This window comes from Amphiura filiformis, chromosome 19 (assembly GCF_039555335.1).
Source record: "Amphiura filiformis chromosome 19, Afil_fr2py, whole genome shotgun sequence".
Taxonomy (NCBI): domain Eukaryota; kingdom Metazoa; phylum Echinodermata; class Ophiuroidea; order Amphilepidida; family Amphiuridae; genus Amphiura; species Amphiura filiformis.
Genome location: NC_092646.1, coordinates 42,380,007 through 42,406,141, shown reverse-complemented (window position 1 = coordinate 42,406,141; position 26,135 = coordinate 42,380,007). Strand labels below are relative to the sequence as shown.

At 36.8% G+C, this 26,135-nt stretch overlaps 1 protein-coding gene across 2 annotated transcripts in view; it reads right to left on the bottom strand.

The window, feature by feature from the left end:
• Nucleotides 1-4,503: 4,503 nt before the first annotated feature.
• The window catches only part of LOC140141329 (transmembrane protein 135-like), a 361,936-nt gene continuing 340,304 nt past the window's right edge, over nucleotides 4,504-26,135 (bottom strand). For both annotated transcript variants that reach the window (XM_072163166.1, XM_072163167.1), the window contains exons 7-15: nucleotides 20,327-20,368; nucleotides 19,077-19,238; nucleotides 18,361-18,430; nucleotides 15,012-15,179; nucleotides 13,999-14,062; nucleotides 13,454-13,530; nucleotides 11,183-11,281; nucleotides 10,310-10,377; nucleotides 4,504-6,733 (exon numbers count right to left, since the gene is read on the bottom strand). In XM_072163166.1, coding sequence (XP_072019267.1) covers nucleotides 6,589-6,733; nucleotides 10,310-10,377; nucleotides 11,183-11,281; nucleotides 13,454-13,530; nucleotides 13,999-14,062; nucleotides 15,012-15,179; nucleotides 18,361-18,430; nucleotides 19,077-19,238; nucleotides 20,327-20,368 — 895 coding nt within the window. In that variant the 3' untranslated portion in view covers nucleotides 4,504-6,588. The remainder of the gene's footprint in view (nucleotides 6,734-10,309; nucleotides 10,378-11,182; nucleotides 11,282-13,453; nucleotides 13,531-13,998; nucleotides 14,063-15,011; nucleotides 15,180-18,360; nucleotides 18,431-19,076; nucleotides 19,239-20,326; nucleotides 20,369-26,135) is intronic.

The following is a 26,135-nucleotide window of genomic DNA, read 5'->3' as shown; positions in this document are numbered from 1 at the left end:
CATGAAATGCGACAGACGAGACTGTTACACAATTACCGCATATTTTTACAGTCTATAGCATAACCGCAAAAGCATGCAATTCTCTTTTGTGTATACGCGAAGGCACGCAATACTTTCGTGATTGTTAGACACAGCATGATCGAACAATCAGCCCACATGAATATGCGAGAACTCACATCATACAATGTACAGAGACTTTGACTGGTTGTACCCGGTCTGTTGCTCTTTCGTCCATGGGTAAAACATTATCTTGGGGTCAAAAGAGGTCAATATATCGGCAAATGCTAAAAATCTATTTTTCTCTTGAAAGAGTGGAAGTTCATTACCAAGGTTGGTCAAAATACTTCTTAACGGAAAGGGTCTATTGGGGTCATAAAGACAATAAGGTCAAAGGTCAACAAGAGGTCATGTATACAATTTTCATGAAATTTCAGAAAATTACTCTGATGTACAGAAATTTGCTGCAAAATAAATTTAAAAGTGTGGGATAGGCTATATGTTGAAAAACGGCCAGAAGTCCCCCAAAATCATCTGAAGGTTAAATTTTAAATTGCTCCAATTCGATTGAAATCTGGTGGAAATAACCATAGTAGTTGTCTTGGCAAATCACACATTTTATAATAAAAAATTTGTATACTAAGAAAAATGAACAAACCATACTAATTTCAAATTATTTCAAATTATTTTATTAACCATAATTGCAACAAATTATAATCAAATCTTTAATATTAGTTTATTCAAAAAATACTTTGTATGCTTCATTGTCACTTATTCATATTATAATGTTGATATTATTTACAATGTACAAGATCATTAAGTTGCATTTAGTTGCATATTATTGAAAATTGGAAAAGAAAATATTGTAGCAAAGTATATTGTGCTGATTACAAATACACTTGTTTGGAATATTCTTTTTAAACATTTTGTAGAAATATACTAGTAAGTTGATATCATCTTGTTTGGAAATAATTGTGACATGATTTAATCCAATCGGACCGAAGTAGGCAATATTAAAATTGAGATATAGGTAAAAAAGGGAAAAAACAAAATAAAAAAACACAAGAAAATGAATATATATAAAGTTCATAACTTTTGAACCAAGTATGACATTTATGGATTTCAACGTAAGTATGCTTTAGGTACCGAGTTAGTGATGGTAATAACGCTATTTTCACAAAATTCCCACTTAACAGGGCATTTCATGATCCACAGCCACATCCCCCCACTTTTTTCAAAAAAAGTTGAGATTTTTATACCACTGGAAAGCTCTCGCTACATAATGTTTATGTACCAAAAATTTCTTGCAAATTAATTTGTTTAGCAAATATGTCGTCAAATTTGAATTTCGTTATGTAATACACATAATCATGCATAACTCGTAAACGCAAAATCGGAATCAACTGAAATTTTGGGAATAAGCTTTTGTTGTGGATATCTACTGAAAAATGTCATAAAAAGAGGATGCTAGGATCACAAAATACTCCTTTAAGTCTGAATGAAGTGACAGAGCCAGAGAAGTGTCTTGTCCATGGATACAGCATATTGGTCCTGACATGATTCGGACCCACAACCTTGTAATCAGGAGTCAAAGTCACATGGCTATGCCACCCAGCTCTCTCTATGAGAAGAAGATCAAACCCTTCTCAGAAAGACTTGCCTTTACATGTTGCTTACCAATTGCTAAGCAAAAACAATTAAAAAAAACACAAGAAAATGGACATATATAAAGTTCAAACTTTTCAACCGAGTATGCCATTTATGGATTTCAACATCAGTAAGCTTAGGTACAGTGTTTGAGATGGTAATAATGCAATTTTCACAAAAAAACCTACTTTAGTCTGAATGAAGTGAGAAAGTATGCCAATCATATCAATCCGACTCCAGCCTTGTCTGATTGGATCAAAATTGGTAAAAAAAATTTCATTTGGCAATTGGTTAAATCAATTAATTTCAGTACCTTTACACCATCACAAAGGATTATTGTATCGTTGTTGGCCAGGAAAAACAATGTATTTGTGGCCCTTGAATATGTTTAAAGCAAAACTGCCAAGAGATTACACAAGAGGTTTTGCTTTAAACATGTTTAGGGGCCAATGACACATGGATTTTTCCTGCCCACGACCATATCAAATAATTGCCACGTAAAAACCTATGGTTTTAAGCATGGTTTATGGTTTTTTGCATAAACACCTTTTTGCCAGTTTTTGTTTTCGTAAGAAAACAAATTATTAAGTAACAAAAAGAATTTTCTTAAGGCAATGATGCAATAACTTTTAATTATAAGAAATTAAGGTCATTGATTTTCATTGCTCATGTAACTGAAATGTGAATTTCAAAAATTTTAAGAACTTGGATAAACATAAATATGCTGAATGATTTATTAAAAGTTGTGTTTGACTGTTTATGAGCTTCCTGTGTTACTCTTTAAATTTTGACCTCCTATATGAGTTTATTCTAGCTTTTGTTTGTTTAAACCGGCAAAAACAGTTTTTGCCACTTTCCTGGCAAAATTTTGCGAAATTAGAGACTCTAAATTCACAGCATAAATTTCTAGCCTCTTTTTGAATTGGCTACTTGATCATAAGAGTGTATTAAACTTGTTATATGTATTATTGCAGTTGTGAAATGGTTCTTTCTTCAATTGAATTGAATTGAAAAATAATAAGATCTAAATCTGCTTGCTCTTATAAATAATAAGATCTAAATCTGCTTGCTCTTGTTTAGGCCATGTGGTACTCTGACGTATTGCGGACAATTTTGCCTTGGTGTTATTTGTTGCACAAAATGTCAAGAACAAATCCCTGAACAAGTCTGATCACCTTCACAGGGCATAGTATGAGTCATCCTATAGGGGAGCACCGACCATGATTGGGGTTACCGGTCCTAATGGGGGGGGGGCACAAGCCATTATTTGGCAACTTTCCTGTTGGATTTTTAAAATTAAACATTTTTCACATCCCCTGTGCCCTATGACGCTACACCACTGCACCTTAAGTCACTGTGAAAAAGTAAAAATTTCAACTCCCTTATCTTTAACACAAGTCTTATTTTTACATCCAGCCTAATTTGATGATCCCAAATATGAGATCATTTTAAAGTTATTCATCTATTAGAGATATCATATGTGACAGGATCAAGAGGAATGAGTCACAATGTCGGCAATTTTTTGAGTTTTTTTACATCATGTTATGGCAGTTTACAAATGCTACATTTTGATGCAAACCCCATCAAAATCGCACATCTGGTTACCAAGTTATGAGCAATTTATCAATGGCTGAAAACATTATAAAACAAAAGAATTTGAACACTGTTTTTGCCAATATCTCAAAAAAAATATAAGCGACACCTGACTCATTCCCCTTGATCATGTCACATATTTCATTACATAATCAGTGTTATAAAAAGTTATTATTTAAAGGCACTATTAGTGATATACTAATCAGAAAATCATAAAAAATTAGTGGTTAGTTCCAAAACAAATTTGTCAAGGTTAAACATGACAGGGGGCTGACCCAGGGTTGAAAATTAGGGGGAGCAAAAGCATAAACGGGGGATCAAGGGGGCTGGCTGTTGCTTTTTAATGAACAATAGGTATAGAAAACCAATAAAATAATTCCGTTTTTTAAAGTTGCAAATCTTTTAAAAACTAGATTGTCTCAGCAGCAGGGGACATTAGGCTGTCATGTGCATCTAGGTGTAGAGGCTTATCCTCTTATTCCCACTTGAGCATTCTCAAGTACACTTAAAGTTTTCTGGTCTCCTGGTCAATTCAGTTTTAATTTAGGGGTTGTTGTTATGTTGTTATAGCAACAAGCTCAGTTTTTCTGTCCAGTCAGCTGTCACTTTAGTGGTGTGCAGCCATTCAGGTCTCCGTCTTATTTTTTCATTCCTTTGTTATGTCCATAGTTCTCCTAGTGATGCACTTGCAATTGTTCCTTCGATCTTGATGGACCAAAAAATCCCACCCACCCTCCCAAAAGCTGGAAGGGTGAATCAGTTAACTAAATATGGTTAAAGATACTCCAATAAAATGGTATGTCCAATTATGCTGCTTTATGCTTAAAAATAGAGGCTTTGTATGGAATTTCTTCAAATCTTGAAGAATATCATTAGTAGATTGTCTCCACTTTCTACTGCGTTTTATAGAAGGGAATGAATGCTTTGTATGGAGTTTCTTCAAAACCTGAAGAATCTCGTCAGTAGATTGTCTCCACTTTCTACTGCGTTTTTATAGAGGGTGGGGAGTTTCTTGAAACCTGAAGAATCTCGTCAGTAGATTGTCTCCACTTTCTACTGCGTTTTATGGTATTGATTGGTTTTATTGGGCTATTGAATGCTTTGTATGGAGTTTCTTCAAAACCTGAAGAATCTCGTCAGTAGATTGTCTCCACTTTCTACTGCGTTTTTATAGAGGGTGGTGGAGTTTCTTCAAAACCTGAAGAATCTCGTCAGTAGATTGTCTCCACTTTCTACTCCGTTTTATGGTATTGATTGGTTTTATTGGGCTATCGAATGCTTTGTATGGAGTTTCTTCAAATCCTGAAGAATCTCGTCAGTAGATTGTCTCCACTTTCTACTGCGTTTTATGGTATTGGTTGGGTTTTTTTTGGGCTATTGATTGCTTTGAATGGAGTTTCTTCAAATCCTGAAGAATCTCGTCAGTAGATTGTCTCCACTTTCTACTGCGTTTTATGGTATTGAATGGTTTTATTGGGCTATTGAAAGCTTTGTATGGAGTTTCTTCAAAACCTGAAGAATCTCGTCAGTAGATTGTCTCCACTTTCTACTGCGTTTTATGGTATTTGTTGGTTTTATTGGGCTATTGATTGCTTTGTATGGCGTTTCTTCAAAACCTGAAGAATCTCATAAGTAGATTGTCTTCACTTTCTACTGCGTTTTTATAGAGGGTGGTGGAGTTTCTTCAAAACCTGAAGAATCTTGTCAGTAGATTGTCTCCACTTTCTACTGCGTTTTATAGTGGGCTATTGGTTGCCTTCATGCTTTTCTCCCTTTCTACTGCGTTTTTATACCAGGGTTATAAATGCTTTGTTGCTTATTTGGAGTATCTTTATTTACTTGGTTGTAAATAACGGTGGATTTAATATATTATATATCAGTAAATGGTTTAAGCATTGATGCCAGATCTGGCTGAATACAAAATGTAATTCGTTTGCTAGTGTTGGCATTGTTTATTCTTTTGGAGATTTCTAATTATTTAATTGCGGTTAAAAATGCTGTTTTCCAATCCAATCCTCTGTTTGATCCAAAGATGTATCTGTTTAAGATATGCTTAAGATTTGCTTAAGATGAAATTGGTTAAATGTGATTCAGAAGTCAACTTTTGTTTGTCCAGCCTGTATGGTTGGCTTGTACACATTTTCCAATAATTCGTGTGTTTATTGATTTATATGAAGATAATCAATAATTCCAAATGCTTGCTGCAATTAATTATCTCAATGTATATAATTGTTTAATTTATATGAAATCTGTTATTATCTCAATATAGTCTTAATTTCTATGAGATTGTGAAATTATTATAATTAAGCTTATGTGTATTAAATGGTCCTCATGATCGTGGGGCAATGCGGAGTCTATTCTTTGCGTTGTTGTGCTTTCCTGCTGTCTCGAGACAATCACAATCTAACATTTTAACCCCTGAATTTGACCAAATTCTGTGTCATTCCTCTTCTTTCTCTTTCTGATTTTTTTGTTCTCCTTTTTAATGGGGGAAATTCCACCCCCCCCCCCTCCGACGCCGCCCCTGAAACAAGACATATTTTATATTGGGGAAGCCTGTCCACACAAACCTTTAATTAAATGGAGCTTCAAATTTTGCAGCACTGTTATTTTCACAAGGAAAAATATAGAGAATTTTATTGACTTACTGTTCCTATATTCCTATTAAGTGCAAATTTCATTTTCTAGTGGATCACTAATAGTGCCTTTAATTCAGCTTACAAAATATGCAATTGAACTTTACAATTATGCCTGATGCACACTCCGTATCACACTAACAACACCATGCCTGTGATGAAATTGAAACAAGATTTGATTAAAATCTCATCTGAGATGTCAGATGTTTTAACTTGGTTGCAACTCTGATACCTAAATTTTATTAAAATGTTTTGCCAAATCCATTTTACAAATTCAGCGTACTACTAACTGTTCAGCGTGTATTATTTTGCACAACATATGGAAAAGTTAAGTCCACTTTTGTGCAGAAAAGATTTGACCAGTTAGCTGTGCTATGAGCATGCACAATAATGACCTATCATCATGCATGCATGCACGCACATCATGCATAGGGAGTTTATAGACGATCGATGACCCCGGTCAATAGACATCCGGGTTCGCCATGCTCGATAGTAGCTATCGGCTAGTAGCTTCCGGGTGTGATTGTGTCAATTTTATCAACACATGAGCAGCATTTGCTAATCTGTAAGCAAACCCAAAACTGATGCTCAGACAGGTGGCTAGTTTAGACACCAAATTCACATGATGGAAAAATTATTTTGAAAAAAAGCGATATATTATAGAGTGTACATCGGGCATAACCGTAACTGGTCAAACACTTGCTTAAAGATGATTTCAGATACCACTTTCCCGCCATGGGAATCCCTGAGGATGAAGGACCGTCAAATACTTGGGGTCATAGTTCGGCCAGAAGTCCTTGTAGAGGTCAGCAGCATGGGGTACGAGAGGGGTCAGTAGATGCCTGTTGATACCTTCGAAGCTGGAGAGAAATAAACAAAGAGAAGAAATGAAATAAGTAACTCCATGAAATATTTTATATGTAACTATGTACGTTACAGCTATGGTGACACCTCATGATATCAAGCTGGACAAATTCCATTCACTACCAGAGGAGGTTTGTGTGTGCATGCAATGGAAATAAAATCACTGAAAAAAAGCACTGAAATCTGAAATGAACACTGAAAAGAGTAACAATGTAATAACCACTGAAATGATCACTTAAACACCACTGAAAATTTCTTCATTTCAGTGGGATTAGTGAGTTTCAGTGTGATTAATGTCCAAGGTCATTTCACTAATCACACTGAAATGATTTAGGGGTTCATTCATAGGATTGAGGGCATGATCGCTGTTTATGCCCGAGGCGTGAGCCGAGGGCATAAATCAATGATCATGCCCGAAATCCTATGAATGAACCCTTGTTCATATATACCTAACATTCTGAACATTGTTAGCAATCCAAAACAAATAAAAATAATAAGGGTTTACAAGTTTAAATAACATTTTCATACCGTTTTCCTTCAAAAATTGGGAGAAAATGAGTAGGCCTACTTGCAGGAAGCAGCTCGTGAGGTCAACGGCCGGGAGTCAACGCGTTCATCTCTTTGCGCTCCAGCGTGTGATGGGCGCGGTGACATAATGTGTATGCAACACTAGCAAATCGTGGATCGCGTTAATTGGGTTCCAACGCTGCGTGACGCAGCTTGTTTATGCCCTGCGTACTGCAGCAAAAAAGGGCGCAAATCCAATCAGAAACGTCGTTATATCGTGAGTATGTATGAACACATTTTCAGTGGTGTTTCAGTGATTATGATCTACTAGCGGTCACCCGTATTTCGCGGTCACTGTGTTTATTGGTTACTGCCTTTTGCAGTACTTATATTTTATATTCTTTTTAATGTAGGCCTACTGGTCAGGTGTAATGGGCAGGTTCAATTGCAGTGTTTGAGTTAAATTTTTACACCCCATTTTGAAAGTTAAGGTGTAATTTCACTTGTTGCAGGGCAATTTGAGGTGCAGTCTCGGAATAATCAAAATAAATGTACAATTTTGTAGAACAATACTTTCAAGTAGTTTGCACAGACACTGATTATGCTGCTAACCTGTGAGTTATGTTGCTAAAAAGTCACCCATTTAACCATCTGTCTCTATGGGACAGGAAATTGTCAAAAGTTGGGGATCTTCAAAAGTCACACATTTGGGCTACTAAATCACAGTTTGGCAACCCTGTTTAATTTGGGTGATTTGGAGACTTTGACCTAATTCAATAAACAAACATTTAACTGTTGACAATAGGTTCTAGTTTGAACACTGACATGATAATGTTGACAAATTAGTTGAATAAACAATGCATGTTAATTACTCAAGTCAGATTCTCCTGTGTAATGGTATGAGTGACCCAATGTCAGCATTGATCAGATCAGACATAGGATTTGCGGGTTTCATGTTAAACAGCATGACTGTATTGCAGTGTATTGTGACTGTTTACTCAGTGTTTACTCAGCGCTTAGATCGCAGGTTGCTTGCTAGTGCATTGCTAGGGCATTTTAAACTAATTAACATTATTTGACACCATTAACGTAAACAAAAACAAAATTGGACGCGTTTTATTGGGGTGCGGACAACCTTACTCTACATACGCAAAAAATCCGTTTTCGAAACAATGTAAAACGTAGAAGTTTTTAGCCTTACCAATTCGCCAAACTCAGTAATTTATTATAGATTAATGATATCAAAATGTATACAAATTCAATGCATTTTGATATCATGATTAATAGAGTATGACATGAATACAAATTATCACTTTTCATATTAATAACACAAACAATCATGCAATTTAAAAAAAAAAAATTTAGTAAGTCAACCATGAATGATCCTAGCATATAGCTGTAGGTCCAGGGACATTACAAAACTGAAAAAATAATTTTTTTTTTTTTTAATTCGAATATAGTCCCACCCCTCAATTTTGACAAATGTTCACCTAAAAACGGGGTGGGACTATACTCGAGTCAGTATGGTAATATGCAATTGAAGAACTGATCGTACTCTATCACCCTACCCAAGTTAGAAGTTCATTGGTAAGGCCAAAAAAAATTATTGTTTGCTTGTCCTCCACCGACCAACCCCAATCGGGAAAAAAGTGTTTTTTGGTTTTACTGTACAAATGAATACCGACCCTAATTTTAGGCTTTTCTTAAGGTAATTAAAGGCATACAGCCATGTTTTGGGTATGACCTTGTTCAATATGGACAATCCACAATAAAGGGGTGAATTGAGGGCTAGTACAAGAAGGCAACAGCTGCCTTATAGACATTTGACAATGTTTGCATTCTTGATGTATATTCTATATTGTAATGTACACACATACAAGCATCTGGCAGCTATTGCAGATGGGTCTTTTGCACTAACCATTCAAAATGGTGCTCTCTTGGCACTCTCTTTCCTATCTGTGAAAGCTTATATAAATCTTTCAAAATAAAGCGTAAGGCAAACAGGTGGCCACACTTTTCAGCGCATCCTGGATGGAGTGCCCATCTCCCTTTCACCGCAATTTTGGCCAAACTTCTGTCATGTTGATGTATCTGGGTCACTAGTCCTCAACACAACAAGTCTGTTTACCTTCCTAGCATAAGCAGATACCCATGATACACCTTGGTGGAGAGGTGCAATCAAGGGTAAGTGTCTTGCTCAAGGATACAACATGCATGTCTGCACCAGGGCTTGAACCCACCATCTAATGATTGTGATTCCCATGCTCTACCCCTAGACCACACATGACCCTAAAGTATGATATGATCATTTTTATCTCAAAAATGAGATGATGCAGTCCAGTTGGCTTCATCGAGGCAGTACATCAGGGCATGCTCAAGTTGGTGCAGAATGTAATTGTGTGCACTGACTCAAAGAACTGATGTGTTTACAAGCACAAACAAAGGTGGTACATCTGTACACATGAAGCAAAGTGCTGACATCATTGCCTTGAGGAAGCCAAATGGACTTACCATGCAAAGAGGAAAATAAAAAACCATAGTGCTGCTATTAATAGTTCCCTATTTTACTTGTCAACAACCAATACATAAAAATAAGTCCGCTGGCAACAAAACTCAATTTCATAAAAGCAATAAATCAGACCTTCAAAAACTTCTTTGCTTGTCCTTGACCGGCCTTGATTTTGAAAACCAATTAAAAAGAGACAACTAACCCTAATTTGGAGAAGGGATTTTCTATTTTGAAATTTTTCCCTTCTGAATTATGTCAAAAAAGTTTTTAAACAGTTTCTTTGTGTTTCTAATCTGGTTTAAAACAATAAGTGATAAGTTCTGCATATATCTAAATTGGTTTATAACTGGAAAGAATTGATAAGTTATTCTGACCCACTGACCGAGACCCAGAAAAAGTGGTGGAACTGTATGGAGAGGGTAGTTTTTATCAGATACATATAGCCTAACTGATCTTTTGATAATTTAGAAGAGGATCAGAGAAATCTGTCAATGACAAAACTGTAAAAAATATTTATCAATAGCAGCACTAATTTAGCCCATGTATATATACTTACTTGTGACCTGTAAGGCCTAGTAGAAAGTTCCAATACGCTGGTCTGATGTTTTGGGGCTCAAAGACAGCCTGAAATTCAAAATGAAATACATAAAATGAAATTGGGCTTTAGTCGATAGATGCCGGAGGTATACAGTTTGCCCTCCTTGAGTTACAAGCCTAAATGGCTGATTTACCATAGCTTTACACACAGGCCAATTTTGAGTCAGTAAAATGTACTCTTTGGATATAAGCTCTTTAAGGTGGTTTTAAATGCAAATTAAAGATCTATGGATCGTTTTCATCTTTGGCACAGAAGAAGATAATAATTTTTAAAAATTTTCGGCAGTGTTTTCAGCACCCTACCTCCTCTGATTATTGCTCTCCAGGCAATTTCAGACCTGGATACTGCCCTCATACGGTTGAAATTGCACATGTCCAAATAAATAAAAAGATGGTGTCAAATCGTTCAAGAACATCACAAATGACCTCTGCTGATTTTCCCGTAAAAAGTGTGTAAGTAATATGGAATCTGTGGCCAAAAAACAAAAATTTCACTTTGACCTCCCGAATTCCACTGGGATTTTTTTTTTTACGGGAAAATCAGTGGAGGTGGGCAGCAACATGACTCAACATGTGAGTATACTTTTATTGGGACAAATGAAGTGATTTGCGAAAAAAACAGGAAAAACACAACTTTCAATGTGATTGATCAGAAGCCAATAGCGACTGCTTGGTTACCATGGCAACGGTTTTATTACCTTCATAACATGGCCAACATATCCCTACATAGTGAGTTTGTATCATGAAAGGTTTTGGAGATATTTGCAAAAATGTTGGAACTCATGATTTCCCTAAACCTTGCCTTTAACACCACCTTAATGTAGCAACTTACCGCATGTAACACAGTGGCTGTAGATAAGGTATAGAGAATGCAGTCACCAAATGGAATGTGTGGTATATAACCCAACTCTTGGCCCTTGAAAAATACATTCTGAAAGAAAAGAATCAATTGAGAATATAATTATTAATCGTCATATAAAATATCAATACATCATTTTATTTCTTTGTAATGAAAGCTCACAAAATGACCCATTTATTGAGCAAATTTGATGGAAATACATTAAAGTTGAAGCAATTGTTCCTCATATAATGCATTTATAATGCGCCATCTATCTAGACAACCTATTCCGAGACGCAAACATTAAAACAATTAAATATAAACACACAATTATAAAACAGTCACATATATTTGTAGAAGTCAATTGTCATAAGCAGTCTTAAACAGATGAGTTTCTAAAGTCTTTTTGAAAACATCAAGTGAATCACAAAAATGGAGGTTCAAAAGAAGCAAGTTCCAAAGTGTAGGTGCACAAGCATAGAAGGCCTGGTCGCTAAATGAAGCAGAAGTCCGAGGGACAGAAAGATGATCTAAGGTCATGTGATGGAATATATAAATTGATAAGTTCACTGATATAAGAAGGTGTCATGTCATGGAGCGCTTTCCAGGTGAGAAGAAGGAGTTTGAAATGAATGCGGTAATTGGTAACCAATGCAGACGTTGTAAGACGGATGAAATATGGTCAAATTTTCTAGTCCTTGTGAGCCTGCGTTTTTAAAAATCATTTTGATCATTTTGTTAAAAACAGTGAAACGCAAAAGGAATTGGATGATTTTTCCTTTTACCATATCTCAAAATTAACAGCAATGTGTCATATCTTGTGTTTGAATCATTGTGGCATAACCACTGGAGTGAGCCCCTCAGCTATTAGACCCTTGGGGTCTCCTAAAATGAACTTGCAGCTTATAAAAAGTGTCTATATCACCCAATTGGATACTGTCTATGTCCCTCTGCTGCCCTCAATACAAAATCCCCCTCTATTACAAAAAGTGCATAATTACATCTATGGAATCCACATCAGAACATTAGACATAGGCACCACTCTGCTGCCCCCAACATGAAATCCCCCTCCATTGGGTTATTCCAGTCCATTGTAGGGGGTATGGTGTACAATGTATCATTTGGGGTTGTACCCCCTACGGAAGAAATGACCTTAATCTCCCACACAGGAGGAGTATATTTCAAATGGAGTCTCCCATTCAGGTAACCCCATTTGAAATCTACACCCCCTGTGTGGAAGATTAAGACCATGTCTTCCATATGGGGTGTATGGATTTCAACTGGAATAGCCCATTACAAAAGTGCATAGAGTTTTTTGAGTACTTGTCGCCAATTTAATATTGTATAATAAAAACAAATTTATCAGTAGAATCATCAATGCACTGAAATGATTGCCCTGAACCTGGATTGGTCAATTTAAGTCTAACATGAAAATCTTGGACATTTTTGGTGTCCAAGGTTATAGACATATAATCTTAGGCATGTTTTTAGCATTTTGTCCATTCTGTAAATTACACGTTAATAACAATTTTATTTCATAACTACTTCAAATATCAAATAATAAAACAATAAAATTGATTGAGTTAACAAATAGAAGCGTTTTCAAGTGTCTCAACAAAAGGCAACCAAATATAGAATGTAATTATACTCAAACCAAGTGAACACATCATGACAGCAGATTATAATTATAGTAAGAATTTCAGTAGCATCAGTGACGTAACGCGAGTCATCCTATTGGGGGTAACTAATCATGATTGGGGGCACCAGGCCAGATTGGGGGGGGTGCATGAGCCATTTTTAGGCATTTTTCCTGTGGTATTTTGTACGTTTTCAAATTGATGGGGGGCACATGCTCCCCGTGCCCCTATTCGCCCTTTGCATGGATCCGCCATTTTGCTACCAAAACAAGGTTCTCCCTGCAAACGCATGCGCAAAATGTGCATTTTTGTTTCTCATGCTTTTCTGGCAATGCACCAGAAGGCTTTTGCAATGCTTACGCGGTGGTTAAAGCATGCGTTTGACGGGTGTACGCACTGTGCAATCAGCAGTTGACGCTACGTCACTGACGAACGTCCGCATACACTGCTTGGCGAATGTGTGCATACAGGCCTGTGGAAGTGATTGGCTGATATTTCCAATAATGTTGTTTGATTGTTTTGATCTGGTTTGGTTTTGTATTTTAAAATATGATCATGGTCGGATCACGTATAGCTGTTAGCAGTTGTGTTCACTCATAATGCAATTGTTCCTATATAGTAAACCTACCTCTGTAATCTTGGAAGCAAAGTAGAGTGCTATAGTACTGCTCTTGTAGAAGGCACTGGAAAGACCAGACACAAATCCTGTATAATGGAATCAAATTTAAGATTTATGATTAGATACACCCTAATAAATGCGGTGATAATTTATGCATTGTTTTGGAGAAAATATGGCTATTCTAGGTGACATCCATACACCCCCTCCATGGAAGCCATGCCCTTAATCTCCCACACATGGGGTGTAGTTGCCTAACTCCAACACAACCAGTCTGTTTACCTTCCCAGCATAAGCCGGTACCCAATATACACCTGGGTGGAGAGGGGCAATATAGGTTAAGAGCCTTATAAGGACACAACAGGACTGGCTCGAATCCGCAACCCTCCGATTATGAGATAGAGCCCACACCACTAGACCACTGTGCCCCCTTAAGTGATCGTTAGGAGTTTCCGGCTACTTTCATTCCGGAAAAAAACAAATACATTTGCACCAATTTACCGTATAAATCTACTTGCATTGCGAACGCACTGTTTGTGTAATGTTATCGTTCTTACCAGCTACTAAGGCATGTATGGGGCTGTCTTTATTCCTCAACCACCGTAATAGGCACATGAGACCCTGCAAAATAAAATCACAATCAATCAATCAATCACTATTGGACATAAATAAGGTATGCCATGACCAAACCATTAGTCAAGTCTCAGCGCAGTCTGATGAAGACCCGGTGAACGGGTCACAGCATTACTAAAAATCATTGGTGAGTCCAGAATTTGATTCATATTATTGTTTATAAGCAAGATATCTTTCCATATTTTTACCATATAAACTAAACCATGCCAGTACTTTATGAATCAGATGTAAAAAAAATTCAGTCTTACTGACTTAAAACATTGAGGTACTCTGGGCCCTTGAAATAAACACAACTGGAGAGGCCCTTCATCAGTGATCCTTAACCATTTGAGGATCAGGTCATTGTACTTACATAAGGTCTTTGAGAGTTGGCAAACATTTGAAGACAATGTGTCAGACCCATGATCTCATTTAAAATGTTAAGTGAAAACACTATCTAGCACCTTTAGCTCAAAACCTGGAATACTCATCAACTAAATAGTTTAAAAGTTAAATTTAGGGAACAAACCAAAATATCAGGTTTCATCACAATTTGACCCTTTCCTCCCTCCAGAAGTTGCTTTATAAGAGTACATGAGAAACAAATAAGAATAAAAAAAATTAACTCCCTCCCCTAAAAATTTCTTGCCTTTATACCCGGGGTATGCCAGTTTGATTTGGGTAGGGGTGTGCTGCTGAGAATTTGAAAGTGGAAGGACCCTTCATCAAAGACCATTTATCATAAGAGGATCAGGTCGCTGTACTCACATAAGGTCAATTACTTTGGGAGTTGGCACACATTTGAGATGGATGTGCCAGACCTGCGACCTCTAGGATTTAAAGGTTAGGGTTGGGCTCCAGGAGCGCTATATGTTGACGATATCTCAATTTTGCAGATCAGATGACATATTCAATGAGCCTCCCCTTTCCTTTTAAAAGGAATTTTTGTTGCACTTACTCTGAAAACGCCTACATATAAGCTGAGATGGAAGCCTAGGTTCCAGTTGTCTTTGTGATTGAGTGCCTTCAAGATGAAGCTTGGTTGCTTGACTATCCGTTTGAGACCTTTCACCACATTGATCACTGCTTGAATTAGAAAACCTGCTAAAAATTTTCTCACTAGACCCTGCAAATTGACAAAGAAATTAATGACTATATTTTGTTTGTGATAACTTGCTTACACTACAGGATTCTCATGAGAGTAGCAGCGCTGCTACTCTCGAGTACCTACATCGGCCACCAGACCCTTGTGGCCCAGCAAGCCGGCTACAACTCGCGAATACCTCGTGGCGAGGTACTTTGAAGGTACTCGAGTACCGACACTGGTACTCACCTGCCAGGTACTCCGCAGCTGAGTACCGACGTCGGTACTCTGGCAAGAAAATGAGGAAAGCGGGTTGCTATTTCTTATTTGTTTCTGTTTCCATATTGATTTATATTGATTAATATGTTCTTGATTTAAGTTTCTTATTTTGTTCTTTGGGCATAAGGGGATAAGATAAGTAGGCCTATTAATTAAATGGGTGAATAAAAAGGTAAATAAACAAATTAATAAGCAACTGAGTAAATAAATAAGCAAATAAGTAAGTAAATAATTAACTAAAGGATTAAGTAAATAAATAAATAGGTAAACAACTAAGTAAATAAATAAGTAATTAAATAAATAATTACCCAAATAAGTAAATAAATAATTACGGAGATATGTAAATAAATAAGTGAATAAATTAGCAAATAACCAAGTGAGTAAGTAATAAATTAGCAAATAACTAAGTGAGTAAGTAAATAAATAAGAACATAACCAAGTAAATAAGAAAGTAACTAAATAACTAAAAGAGTAAGTAAACAAATAAGTATATAAACAACTAAATAAGTAAATAGGGAAGTAAAGAACTAAGTAAATTTATAAATAAATAAACATCTAAATAAATAAATAGGTAAGTAAATAAATCAGTAAATAAATAAAAAACATCAATAAAATCCCCGGAATAAAATGCATAGTGATGCAATATTTTCTAAACATTTCTGAAAAATAATAAACTTACTAAATAATTAATTAAATAAGATAAAAATTACAATGAAAACAACCAAGCTCAGCAACCAGCCAAGCAAACAACTAACCAACAAAGTAAACAATCAAACAATTAGGCCTATACAAAAATTAAAGCACAAGAAAAAAAAAAAACGGAAAACAAAAGGAAAACAACGGAATTATAACATTGTCGCCGGCATGCGGAAAAACTGCATTGTGCAACAAGCAATTGCATCCAGATCATAACAAATTAATAATTACACTTCAACGCCATTCTCATAATGGAACAAAACGGAAAACAAAAGAAAAACAAACACCGGAGTACGGAAAAACTGCATTGTGAAACAAGCAATTGCATCCAGATCATAACAAATTAATAATTCCACTTCAACGCGTTCGTGTGCAAGCCTTGTTGAACGCGTAGTTGAACGCGTAGTCGGCCGCGTAGTTGTACCACGGGCGCGCACGCCTTGAAGTCAATGAACTTTACGATCAAAGGACTTTGGCGACGGAGTACCTCGCGGGTGAGTACCTTCACTGCTACTTCACTGCTGACACATGGGTACACCATGGATGCGGTTACTGTGCAGGTACTTCCGCTGAAGGGCCATCGAAGTACCCCCAACTATGGTGTGCCTATAAGTCACCTACTCGGTACATAGCAGTTGACTCTTAGGTGACGCATGGTGGAGTATCCATGTAAGTACTTTGCTACGGGGGTATCTACAGTATGTTGGCCGACGCTGGTACTTTGGTGTAGTACCAACGTCGGCCACAAAGGGCTTGGGTACTCGGTAGTAGCAGCGGTAGTAGCCGCGAAGTAACATTGCAGCAGAGGTACTCCGTCGCCAGGAATCTTGTAGTGTAGTTTATGAGCGGCTACAGTCTAACCTCTCTTATCTGGGGTCCATTTCATTTAACTTTATGAAGCTTCGTTACGTCTCGAAATTATGACGAATCGTAAGTTCCATTTCACTAAACTTACTTACGAATGTTGCCCTTCATAAGTAATAGGGATTTACTACAGGGACTCTTCGTAAAGTTACGTCTAGTATTGGGTATTTGTAACTTTATGAACGGTTACTTGAGTTACAAAGGGTTAATTTTGAGCTTCGTAAGTCTCAATTGTTCGTAACTTATGACCAGTCATAAGTTCCATTTCACTAAACCAAACGGTACCCTTTGTAAGTAATAGGGATCTACTACAGGGACCCTTCGTGAAGTTACGTCTAGTGTTGGGTATTCGTAACTCAACGGTTACTTGAGTTACGAAGGGTTACAAGTTTAGTGAAATGGACCCCTGGACTCCTCTTTTACATTGACCACTCTGTTATCTAGTCCAATGATCTTCAATGGAAAACAGGTTTTCAAAGCCATGCCACTTTATTTTCACATTCTGAAGAATATTTAGAAGAACATTTCTTTGTTGTATACAGCACTGTGTTATATGTAAGTAACATCTCTTCAGTGTAATCACCCCATACAAAGTGATTTCTTGTTTTCCCAATTCTAACATTTTGAACATCCAATTTAGACATTCGATCTAGTCGATCATGCCACTGTTTTTCCATTCAATGCAGAATTACATTATAATTCACTTATCCAGATTTTTTTACTTATCCAGGTCAATGCTTGGTCCCATCATGGACAAATAAAATAAGTTGGACTATAAATGTATTGCACATTTTTCCAGAAGAACCACAGTCCTACTCTTTAGATGGCATTTAATTTCTGTATTTACATGATCTGGAATATACAATTAGGACCAGGATTGAATGGAACATGTTAAGGGTATACAGCCTCCCGGGGGTAAGCCCTACTCTTTTCTAAACTAACTGCAACTTCTTTGCACATATACATAGCTATATCTGTACATGCATGCCACAAAGTACCCCCCATGGTTCATTTGCCTAATGAGAGTGAAATTTTTGTCTAGCTCATACCCAGCAAATGGATGAACCAGGACCAAATGATGTAATAAGGATATGTAATGAAAATTTGTCATAATTTTCCATTTTTTAATATTTCTTGGCCTAATAGAGGTTGTGCATATGACGTATCATACCGTAAAATATGGCGGACTACTCAAATGTATTCATGATTGCAATCTACCATGACAGTTTGTCTCACACACATAACAAATGCACTACGATTAAATAGGTTGCTGACAACATTTGATTGAATGGACTGCACTGCGCCATGATTACGGTGAAGGACACCGGTTCAAATCCTTTGTTTGGAGCCAATCGATAAAAACATGCAGGGACTCTATACTTACATCTATAATAATGTAATATGTACAGCTATACTTATGTAGACATAGATGATGCTTCTGTAGAGCTCTCACTCTGTAACAAACAACAAAAAATAATCGCATGTTAACACTTTCTGACAATTTATTGCATGTCTGACATAAATAGGTCACATGGATTTTTCAGCGTGTTTATACTGAGCACCTTGCATTGCTACACTTTCGAACCTCACTTTCACCTTCACCCGCATTTTAATCCTCTCACCTCCATTGGGTTGTTTCTACTACCCATGCTGATGGGTGACAATTCACTACCCACATATTTAGTGGGGAGGGCGGAAATCCAGAAATTAGTTTTTGTGACCTTCAAGGTCAGATTTTGAATGCCAACAGTATTGTAGTAGGCTAACTTCTGATGTCACCCGCAAAATTGTCACCCGAAATGTTTCTACTGCGAATGTTACCGCATATTCACCAGTATTAACCACCTCAATAGGTGGTTGACAGAAATCACATCACCGCGCATTCACCTTCAAACCAAACAATCTGTTTCTGCTGGGACTGTTAATGTGAATTCCTAAAAATGACCTCTAATAAACGCCCCATTTTGAAAAATGCAACACCCCTGGGGGAGTTTAACTGATGAGGAAATATGGTAAGTATTTTTGGTCAAAATAGGATCAAATGTAAAGGGAACTTACTTTTTTTGTAGTGTTTAGATAAAGCTAATACTACTACTATACCTTTGAACAAACTCTAATACTTTCTGCTTCAGTATTGCAAGAGGGTTACTGCTTCTTGATGGAGGAGTAGCAGCTTCGCCGTTACTTCCTCTAGAGGGCGCTTCTTGTTGCGTACTTTGATCCTGTTCTAGTAATGGAAGTTCTCCTGGTCCAAACAAAGTCCTGTAATCAGAAGGGAAAATAATAACACATTTTGTTACATTTTAGGCAAAAAAAAATCAAGTTTGTTTCCTGTAGCTTTTACGCATTTCGCTTTTTGACAGCTTATAAAGCATTTGAATTTTCTTTTTCACTTACCAAAAAAAACAAAAACAAAACGGAAAAAATCGCAAAAAAATAATATAAAACACTACTGGAGTAAACAATTACACATTACACAACAAATAAACAATATAAATATTCTTGAATATGAAGAAATATGATTTTTTTTTTTGTGTCGGAGAAATTTGACTTTTGGACTTGCTACAGGAAACAAACATGGTTTTTTTTTGGCCTTATCTTACATTTGTTTCTTATTTGTTAACATGTTACCTTGATGAAATCAGATTAATTCTAAGTTGACAAATTTGGTCACAACTGTATGCATCACACTTCCAAAGGGGGACACTCCTCACTTGAGTGGTTTGGTCAAAAATGTACTATTTGTTGCCCGCCACACCTGCTGAAGAGGCGGTACCAAGCTGTAGCATTTTGCAGTGTAGACGTTGAGTTGGATGCAGTTTAATATCCCCGCCAAGGCCACATCATTTCACAATTTAGGTGGGATAGACCTAAGGGGGGACCAGCTATGGCTGCCATTGAGGTGCAGGAATGCACGAAATTGGATTCGTCTATAGGGAAGAGAGGAGAGGTAGGTGGAGCAAACTGAGAGGGTGTACTTGCAGAAAGTGTGTTGAGGCGCAATGGGAGTCACATGAAAATTTTGAAAATTCTGTATCCTGAAAATTTTGAAAATTCTGTATCAACTTTTATATTTTGACCCAAAATTTTCCCCAGTCTCATTGAATGACCTCTTTTTTGGCAAGATTTTTTTCCCAGTCTCACGGAAAGACCCCCTTTTTCGGGCCTTCTCACTGAAAAAAAAACCTTTTTCAGTGTCTTGGCTCTCACCAAAAGACCCCTAGTTTTGAACTGCCATCCGCACATCCCCGTCACTTCCAAAGTCGAGTGCCCCCCCCCCCACCCCCGATGGAGGTCTCACTCTCCTATATGTAATTCTTATGGTATTAATGATCAAAACTTATACTCACTTGAGTGCTGATTGGGTATCACCCTTCACTGTGTTTCCATATCTGCAAAACAAAAAAACACAAATGTTATTATTCAGGTTAATATCAATCAGGTGGGGGCACTAAAAAGTCCAAGAGAAATAGTTGGTGTCAAACCACATAATATTAATTTATTTGGGTGGGGGCACTTCAATATGGCTAGCACGTTTACAGGCAGGGGCATTCAGTGAGATCAAAATATAAAAACTGTGGCCAAAAAAAAAAAAAGGCCAAAAAAGTATGTTTTTAGGGTTATAATCGTATGGTGTGACAATCAAGCCCAAAGGCTTCTACTAAGACTAAATTTAGGTTATGCATTCTAAATTTTGGAAAACACATTTTCAAATTTATTTTATAACCAATTATCAAAATTAACATAAAATATTAAGATCATGAACAAACTTGTAGCCTACGCTCAAGATTTTGAATGCCAAGTCTTTGAATTTTGTCAATGCAATTGTAAGTAAACATGAAAAATTGCACAAATATTAAAATCATGACTTTTATTGCATATTAGTGCTAACTTAGGGATTGTGATTTAGCTATGCTTCATTTGGCAAAACATGATAATATAAATTATCAAATAAAAGTTTAAAACTAGTCAACTACACTCACGTTTTTGTCCGAATAATTGATAATAATTTTTAAAATACAGAACAAGTGCTGCATTTTTTGCAATCCAACACAGATTAGTCAATGTCTTCTAGTCGACAAGTAGGACCTTTTTTTTTCTAAGTTACCAGACTATACTCATTTCACACTATGATCACTATCTGACATGGCGCAAGAAAGACGAATCGCGAAAGTCCAGTGACCACGCCGTCCATTTTTCGGGAGGCGCGGTTAATGTATTTTTGTGGTTAATCTTTCTTGAGCGATCAGAGTTAGAGTATAGTTGGTAACTAAGAAAAAAACAGGTCCTACTCGTCGTATTATTGTCTTCACATAGCATGCATCATAGATTTTAATTGGGTGCTTTTAGGGTCCTTAAAAGGACCCTAATCATATCCCAAGGGAGAAAACCTTCACTTATGTTTCCCATTGCATATACAGCAGGGAGCCTATCAATATGTTGTAGTCTATCATAATAACATTAATAGTGAAAACCTGTAATTTGTATGACCTGCAAGCAAGCAGGTGAGAATTTCCGTCAAAACAAAACATGTTTTATAAGTTTAAACAAGTGTGTCAAGCTACCCACAGCTACTACCATGACTATGAGGCAAATATACAATTAGATTTAAAGGTGGTGCCAATCTATTAAAAACAAGAATTTGTCTTTAAAAAAGACAAGTTCACGGATCAGGTGTATAGTACATGTACTTTGAGCTACTTTGATCTAACATTAATATTCATATCTAACCTACTCTGCACTTATTTGACAATAAATAAGTGATATGAGGCTTAATAATGATACCTCGTCTTGACTCTGAAAGCAATATTTTTAAAAACCTCATTTTGCATTTAGTTTTTAAGCCACCTCGGAAGCCACCTACAGGATCTCATTTTGCATTTAGGTTTTTATTGCGTTGCAAAGTAGCAAAACTTTCTTTATATATGGCCCAATTCGTGCCTGGAAAAGGATATCCCCTCTTACAACCTATCGACAGGTCTAAAATCTATAATGAGGTGTCACCGGGTTTGCAAGAGATAATAGAGAGCTTGCGAAATGACGTTACTTTAACTTTAACTTTAACGTCTAGAGGATTATAGATGGATTATGTATTCACATACATAATCCTCTAGACGTTAAAGTTAAAGTTAAAGTAACGTCATTTCGCAAGCTCTCTATTAATATCAAATCTAAACACCATGAAATTCACCACATCACGACCAAGCTCAAGGAATTTTTATTAACTCTTGCTAGCTTTTGTCAGGGTCAGTGATATTTGTCTTTGTCAATATTATACAGGTTTATACACATGGGTTATTTACAAGAGTCAATAAACATTCAATTAACTATAGATAATGGACTTAGTTTTGTGCAATGTAGTTATATTGAACTTTATCCGAAGTAAATCACCTGCTACACAGTTTTCTATACAGAATGATTTGTTTACTTTGTAATGAGGCCTGACTTAACCCCTGCTAGTTTTGATGTACCAATCAGTTATGTGTATGGTCAGCATGTGATGGCCATAAGCCAATTGAAAACATGTTTCTAAAAAAGGCTACAAAATTCCTACGCTGGACAAACTCTTGGACAGGTTAAGTGTTAAATAGTAAGTTGTCAGTGGGGCAAGATTAGATAAAGGCATACAAACTAGGGTATGAGATATTAGGAATTATTTCCTAGCCTCTTATTACCACAGGGTGGTGTGCTATGTAGCTATTCAAGACACAGGATATGTAAGGGATAAACTGTGCATATGAGATATGGGTGCAAGTGGCATCATTTCACTGCCGTGAAAAAATGAGTAACTGGCGTCTCTAACCATGGCCTACCTTTCCTAAAATATTTGAAATCATCCACCTATCCATGCAAGAGATAGAGCATCTGGGCCAACTGTAAAATTTCAGTGCAAAATATGCAAATTAGCTCATTATCATAAAAACAAATATGCAAATTAGATTTAAAAACGTAGCCAGTGTTTCTGACCATGGCCGACTTATCATGCGCATATTTTGGGGGGGCTTTGGGGGCGCCAGACCCCTGGGGTAACAGCAGGGGGTGGCCAAAACGAAGGGGTGGCGGAAGAAGGGGCGGCAAAAAGAATTAGTAAAGAAAAAAGGGCGGAAAAAATTTGGAAAGTATAAGAAATTTTGAAAAAATTGTACTATGCATGAAAATGTGTTGCTTTTAGGGCGCTAGCGGTTATAATCCTTTTTTTTTTCTTTTGCTCTTCACTTTTTCAAACCACCGGAAAAAAAAAATTGGGTCAACCTTTTCGGGCTGTTGAGGAAGGAGCGGCAAAATTGAATTTTCTTCAGCCCCCCGGGTAGGAGCGGCCACGGTACGCCACTGCTTATCCTAGAAATCTGAAGTCAATCCGCTTAAATCCATTTACGAGATACAGCATCCACAAGTACAGACAATAATACAGAGGTACGGACATTGCAAAAACAGTATGCTTCACGGTAAAGCATGAAAATCTCATCACCCCTTTGAATGTGTAAGATAACATGCATTTTTAATTTTGTCTTAACCATGGGTATCCAATGTCAACCAATATGCTAAATTGATTAGTAATGTGATACACCTGGAACCAATTAATTTTGCTCATAATTAGGGATGTCAGCACTTTGTCATTGACAGCGCAGATCTGCAACAGGATTGGTATTGAAAGAGAGAAGAAGCTTCAAAAGAATTATCTATTGATTCTACCAAAGATTGGTCAGACACCATGGCTACTTTGTTGGGTCCAATTTGCATATTCGGTATTATGATAATGAGCTAATTGGTTTATTTTGCCTTTTGTATGAAATTTGCTATCTTAATTTCAATTTTGGTTATGTATTTCTTTATTTTCAGACTCTAAATTTCTCTCCAAACACCACATTTCCTTAGTCTTTGTTAAAGACCTCGTGATCCTAGGGGGGCGAGCGGCGAAGCTGCAACAACGAGCACCGAAGATGCAGATAGATGGCGCTCCCACTATGGTGCTCCAGGCAAAGCCTTGTTGAAAGGCTAACATTTCCTGGTAATGAAGTTCCTAAATTCCCCAAGTTTTCCTGGTCCGATAAAGTTCTCCTATTTGTTCCGTTGTGAGTCAGGTAAATGATAACATTCTTTCACGATAAGATGATATCCCGTAAAGATTCGCTAATGGCAAACATGGCCTCCTTTGCCTTTAGAGTAACTTTCACGTACAAATAGAGAGCACCCTCCTCTAAAAATCCCAACAAGAATTAAAGGTCTAGTCTGTGCCCTTATTTTGTGAGATTTTTACGGGAGGGTACTTTTAGTTTGTGCCTATAGTTCCTGTTATGTCAAGGTAGACCTGAGACGAAAATTAGGTATTTTCGTCTCAGATGTAGACTGTATGCGCCATTATGGTATATGGATATAATAAGAGATCAATTGTTTGTTTAACTAGTCAGTCCAGGTTAACACACACTTGGGTCCTGATGGGACCAGGCTAAGCAAATTGCTCACACCAAGTTTAAAAGCTTATATAATTATGCTGGCCTGTATGAAGAGAAAACTAGAAAGAAATGGAATGAAGAAAAACAGCAGAAAAGAAAGGCCACTCCCAACAAATCAATTGTACAATATTTTGCTCTTAGCCCGTTACATGTACATTCAACTGGGGGAAGCGAGTTGGCGAGCGGTAGTTCCTCGCCTTGCACCACCGAGGTCCCGGGTTCAAGCCCCGGTGCGGCCCAAGGACTCATGTGCACTTGGTTTATCCCGATTCCATGCTCGCTCTCGCAGGTTTTCTCCAGGATCTCCGGTTTCCTCCTGTATCGTAAAAATCAGTGATTAGTTGTTTGGTTATCAAAAACTTCCTTCACCCAATGGAATTTGGGGAGCTGCACAGATAATTGGTGGCTGTTACAATCTAAAAGGCGGATAGGTGTGCGCCGTTCGGCAGCAACTGGCCTAGTTGATGCGATCTGATTGTGATGATTCACCATTGCAGCGAAATTACAGCGCTTTGAGTCCCTAAGATCTGGAGAGAGGCGCTTTATAAATCCAAAATTTATTTTATTTTTTAATTGTTTACCAAACCAAAGTATATATTTGTATGTAAAAATATCAATTTTTAGACTTTTATTAAGCTTTATAAATATTGCTCATGGACTTAAATATTGTATCTCGATCAATCCAGGGTATGCAATTTTAATAGTAAATATTGAAAATGCATGCCACTTTTACAAGTCAAAAAATTCAAGCCCTAATCTCTTTGACTTCCCCACTGCATGAATTTATTTTACTTACAACTTAAAAGTTGTTTAGTTTGAAAAAGTGGGTAATCATGTGTAATGGTGAATCCAGTGGACAAGGACACAAAACACATCAAGGATTCATAATTGATATAAGAGGATACCTTGAATATACGAACAATTAGAAAGAAAAGGGGCAAGGTATACCAACTTGATTTGGGGAAACAAGTAAAATACAGACAAGAAAGTATGCAGAGGGGGACAAAAAACAACTAATGTAGGCACAGAAGTAGGTAAAGTTTGATAGCCAAAAATTACCAATTTCAAGGTCCACAGAAGTGTTAAACCAGCAAAAACAACTGGGATCAATGTGAATGACAATAATTATATACTTTTGAACTATGACTATTAAGCAAAAAATATAAAAGACTTGCATCTGTTAAGTTATATAACTCCTAATTCACTATAACTTTGTAACAAACTTGTTGTTGGCAAAATTCCCAACTGTATTCCTCGTTCTGACAATATGTATCTTATATTGTGATCCCTATTTCCTGCACACTAAGGCAATGAGTTCTTATGCTCATCTATCAGGGCACAGTTCTTTAACCCCAATGCATTTGCACATTCATTGAATGACCGTAGAAAATTTGGGTACAAAAACTCATACTCTACAACTTAAGGTCAAATTTTGCACTGTGATTGTTTAATTGAGGTTATTGAACTATGCCATTGGGATGAGGCCATTGTGGTCCATAGTATTACTAGTGACTTGAATGAGTTCAGCTTTTCTCAGTGTTATGATCTACGCTACGGCCTGCAAACTAAGTTATGTACAAATAATAGAGGGATTTCTTGGTGAGTTACAGATGCAGTAAAGGAGTTCAACTACGAGTTTGAACCCATGTGATAAAATATTATGTCCACACTTTCGGGTGTGAAGAAGTAATATATTGCATGAATA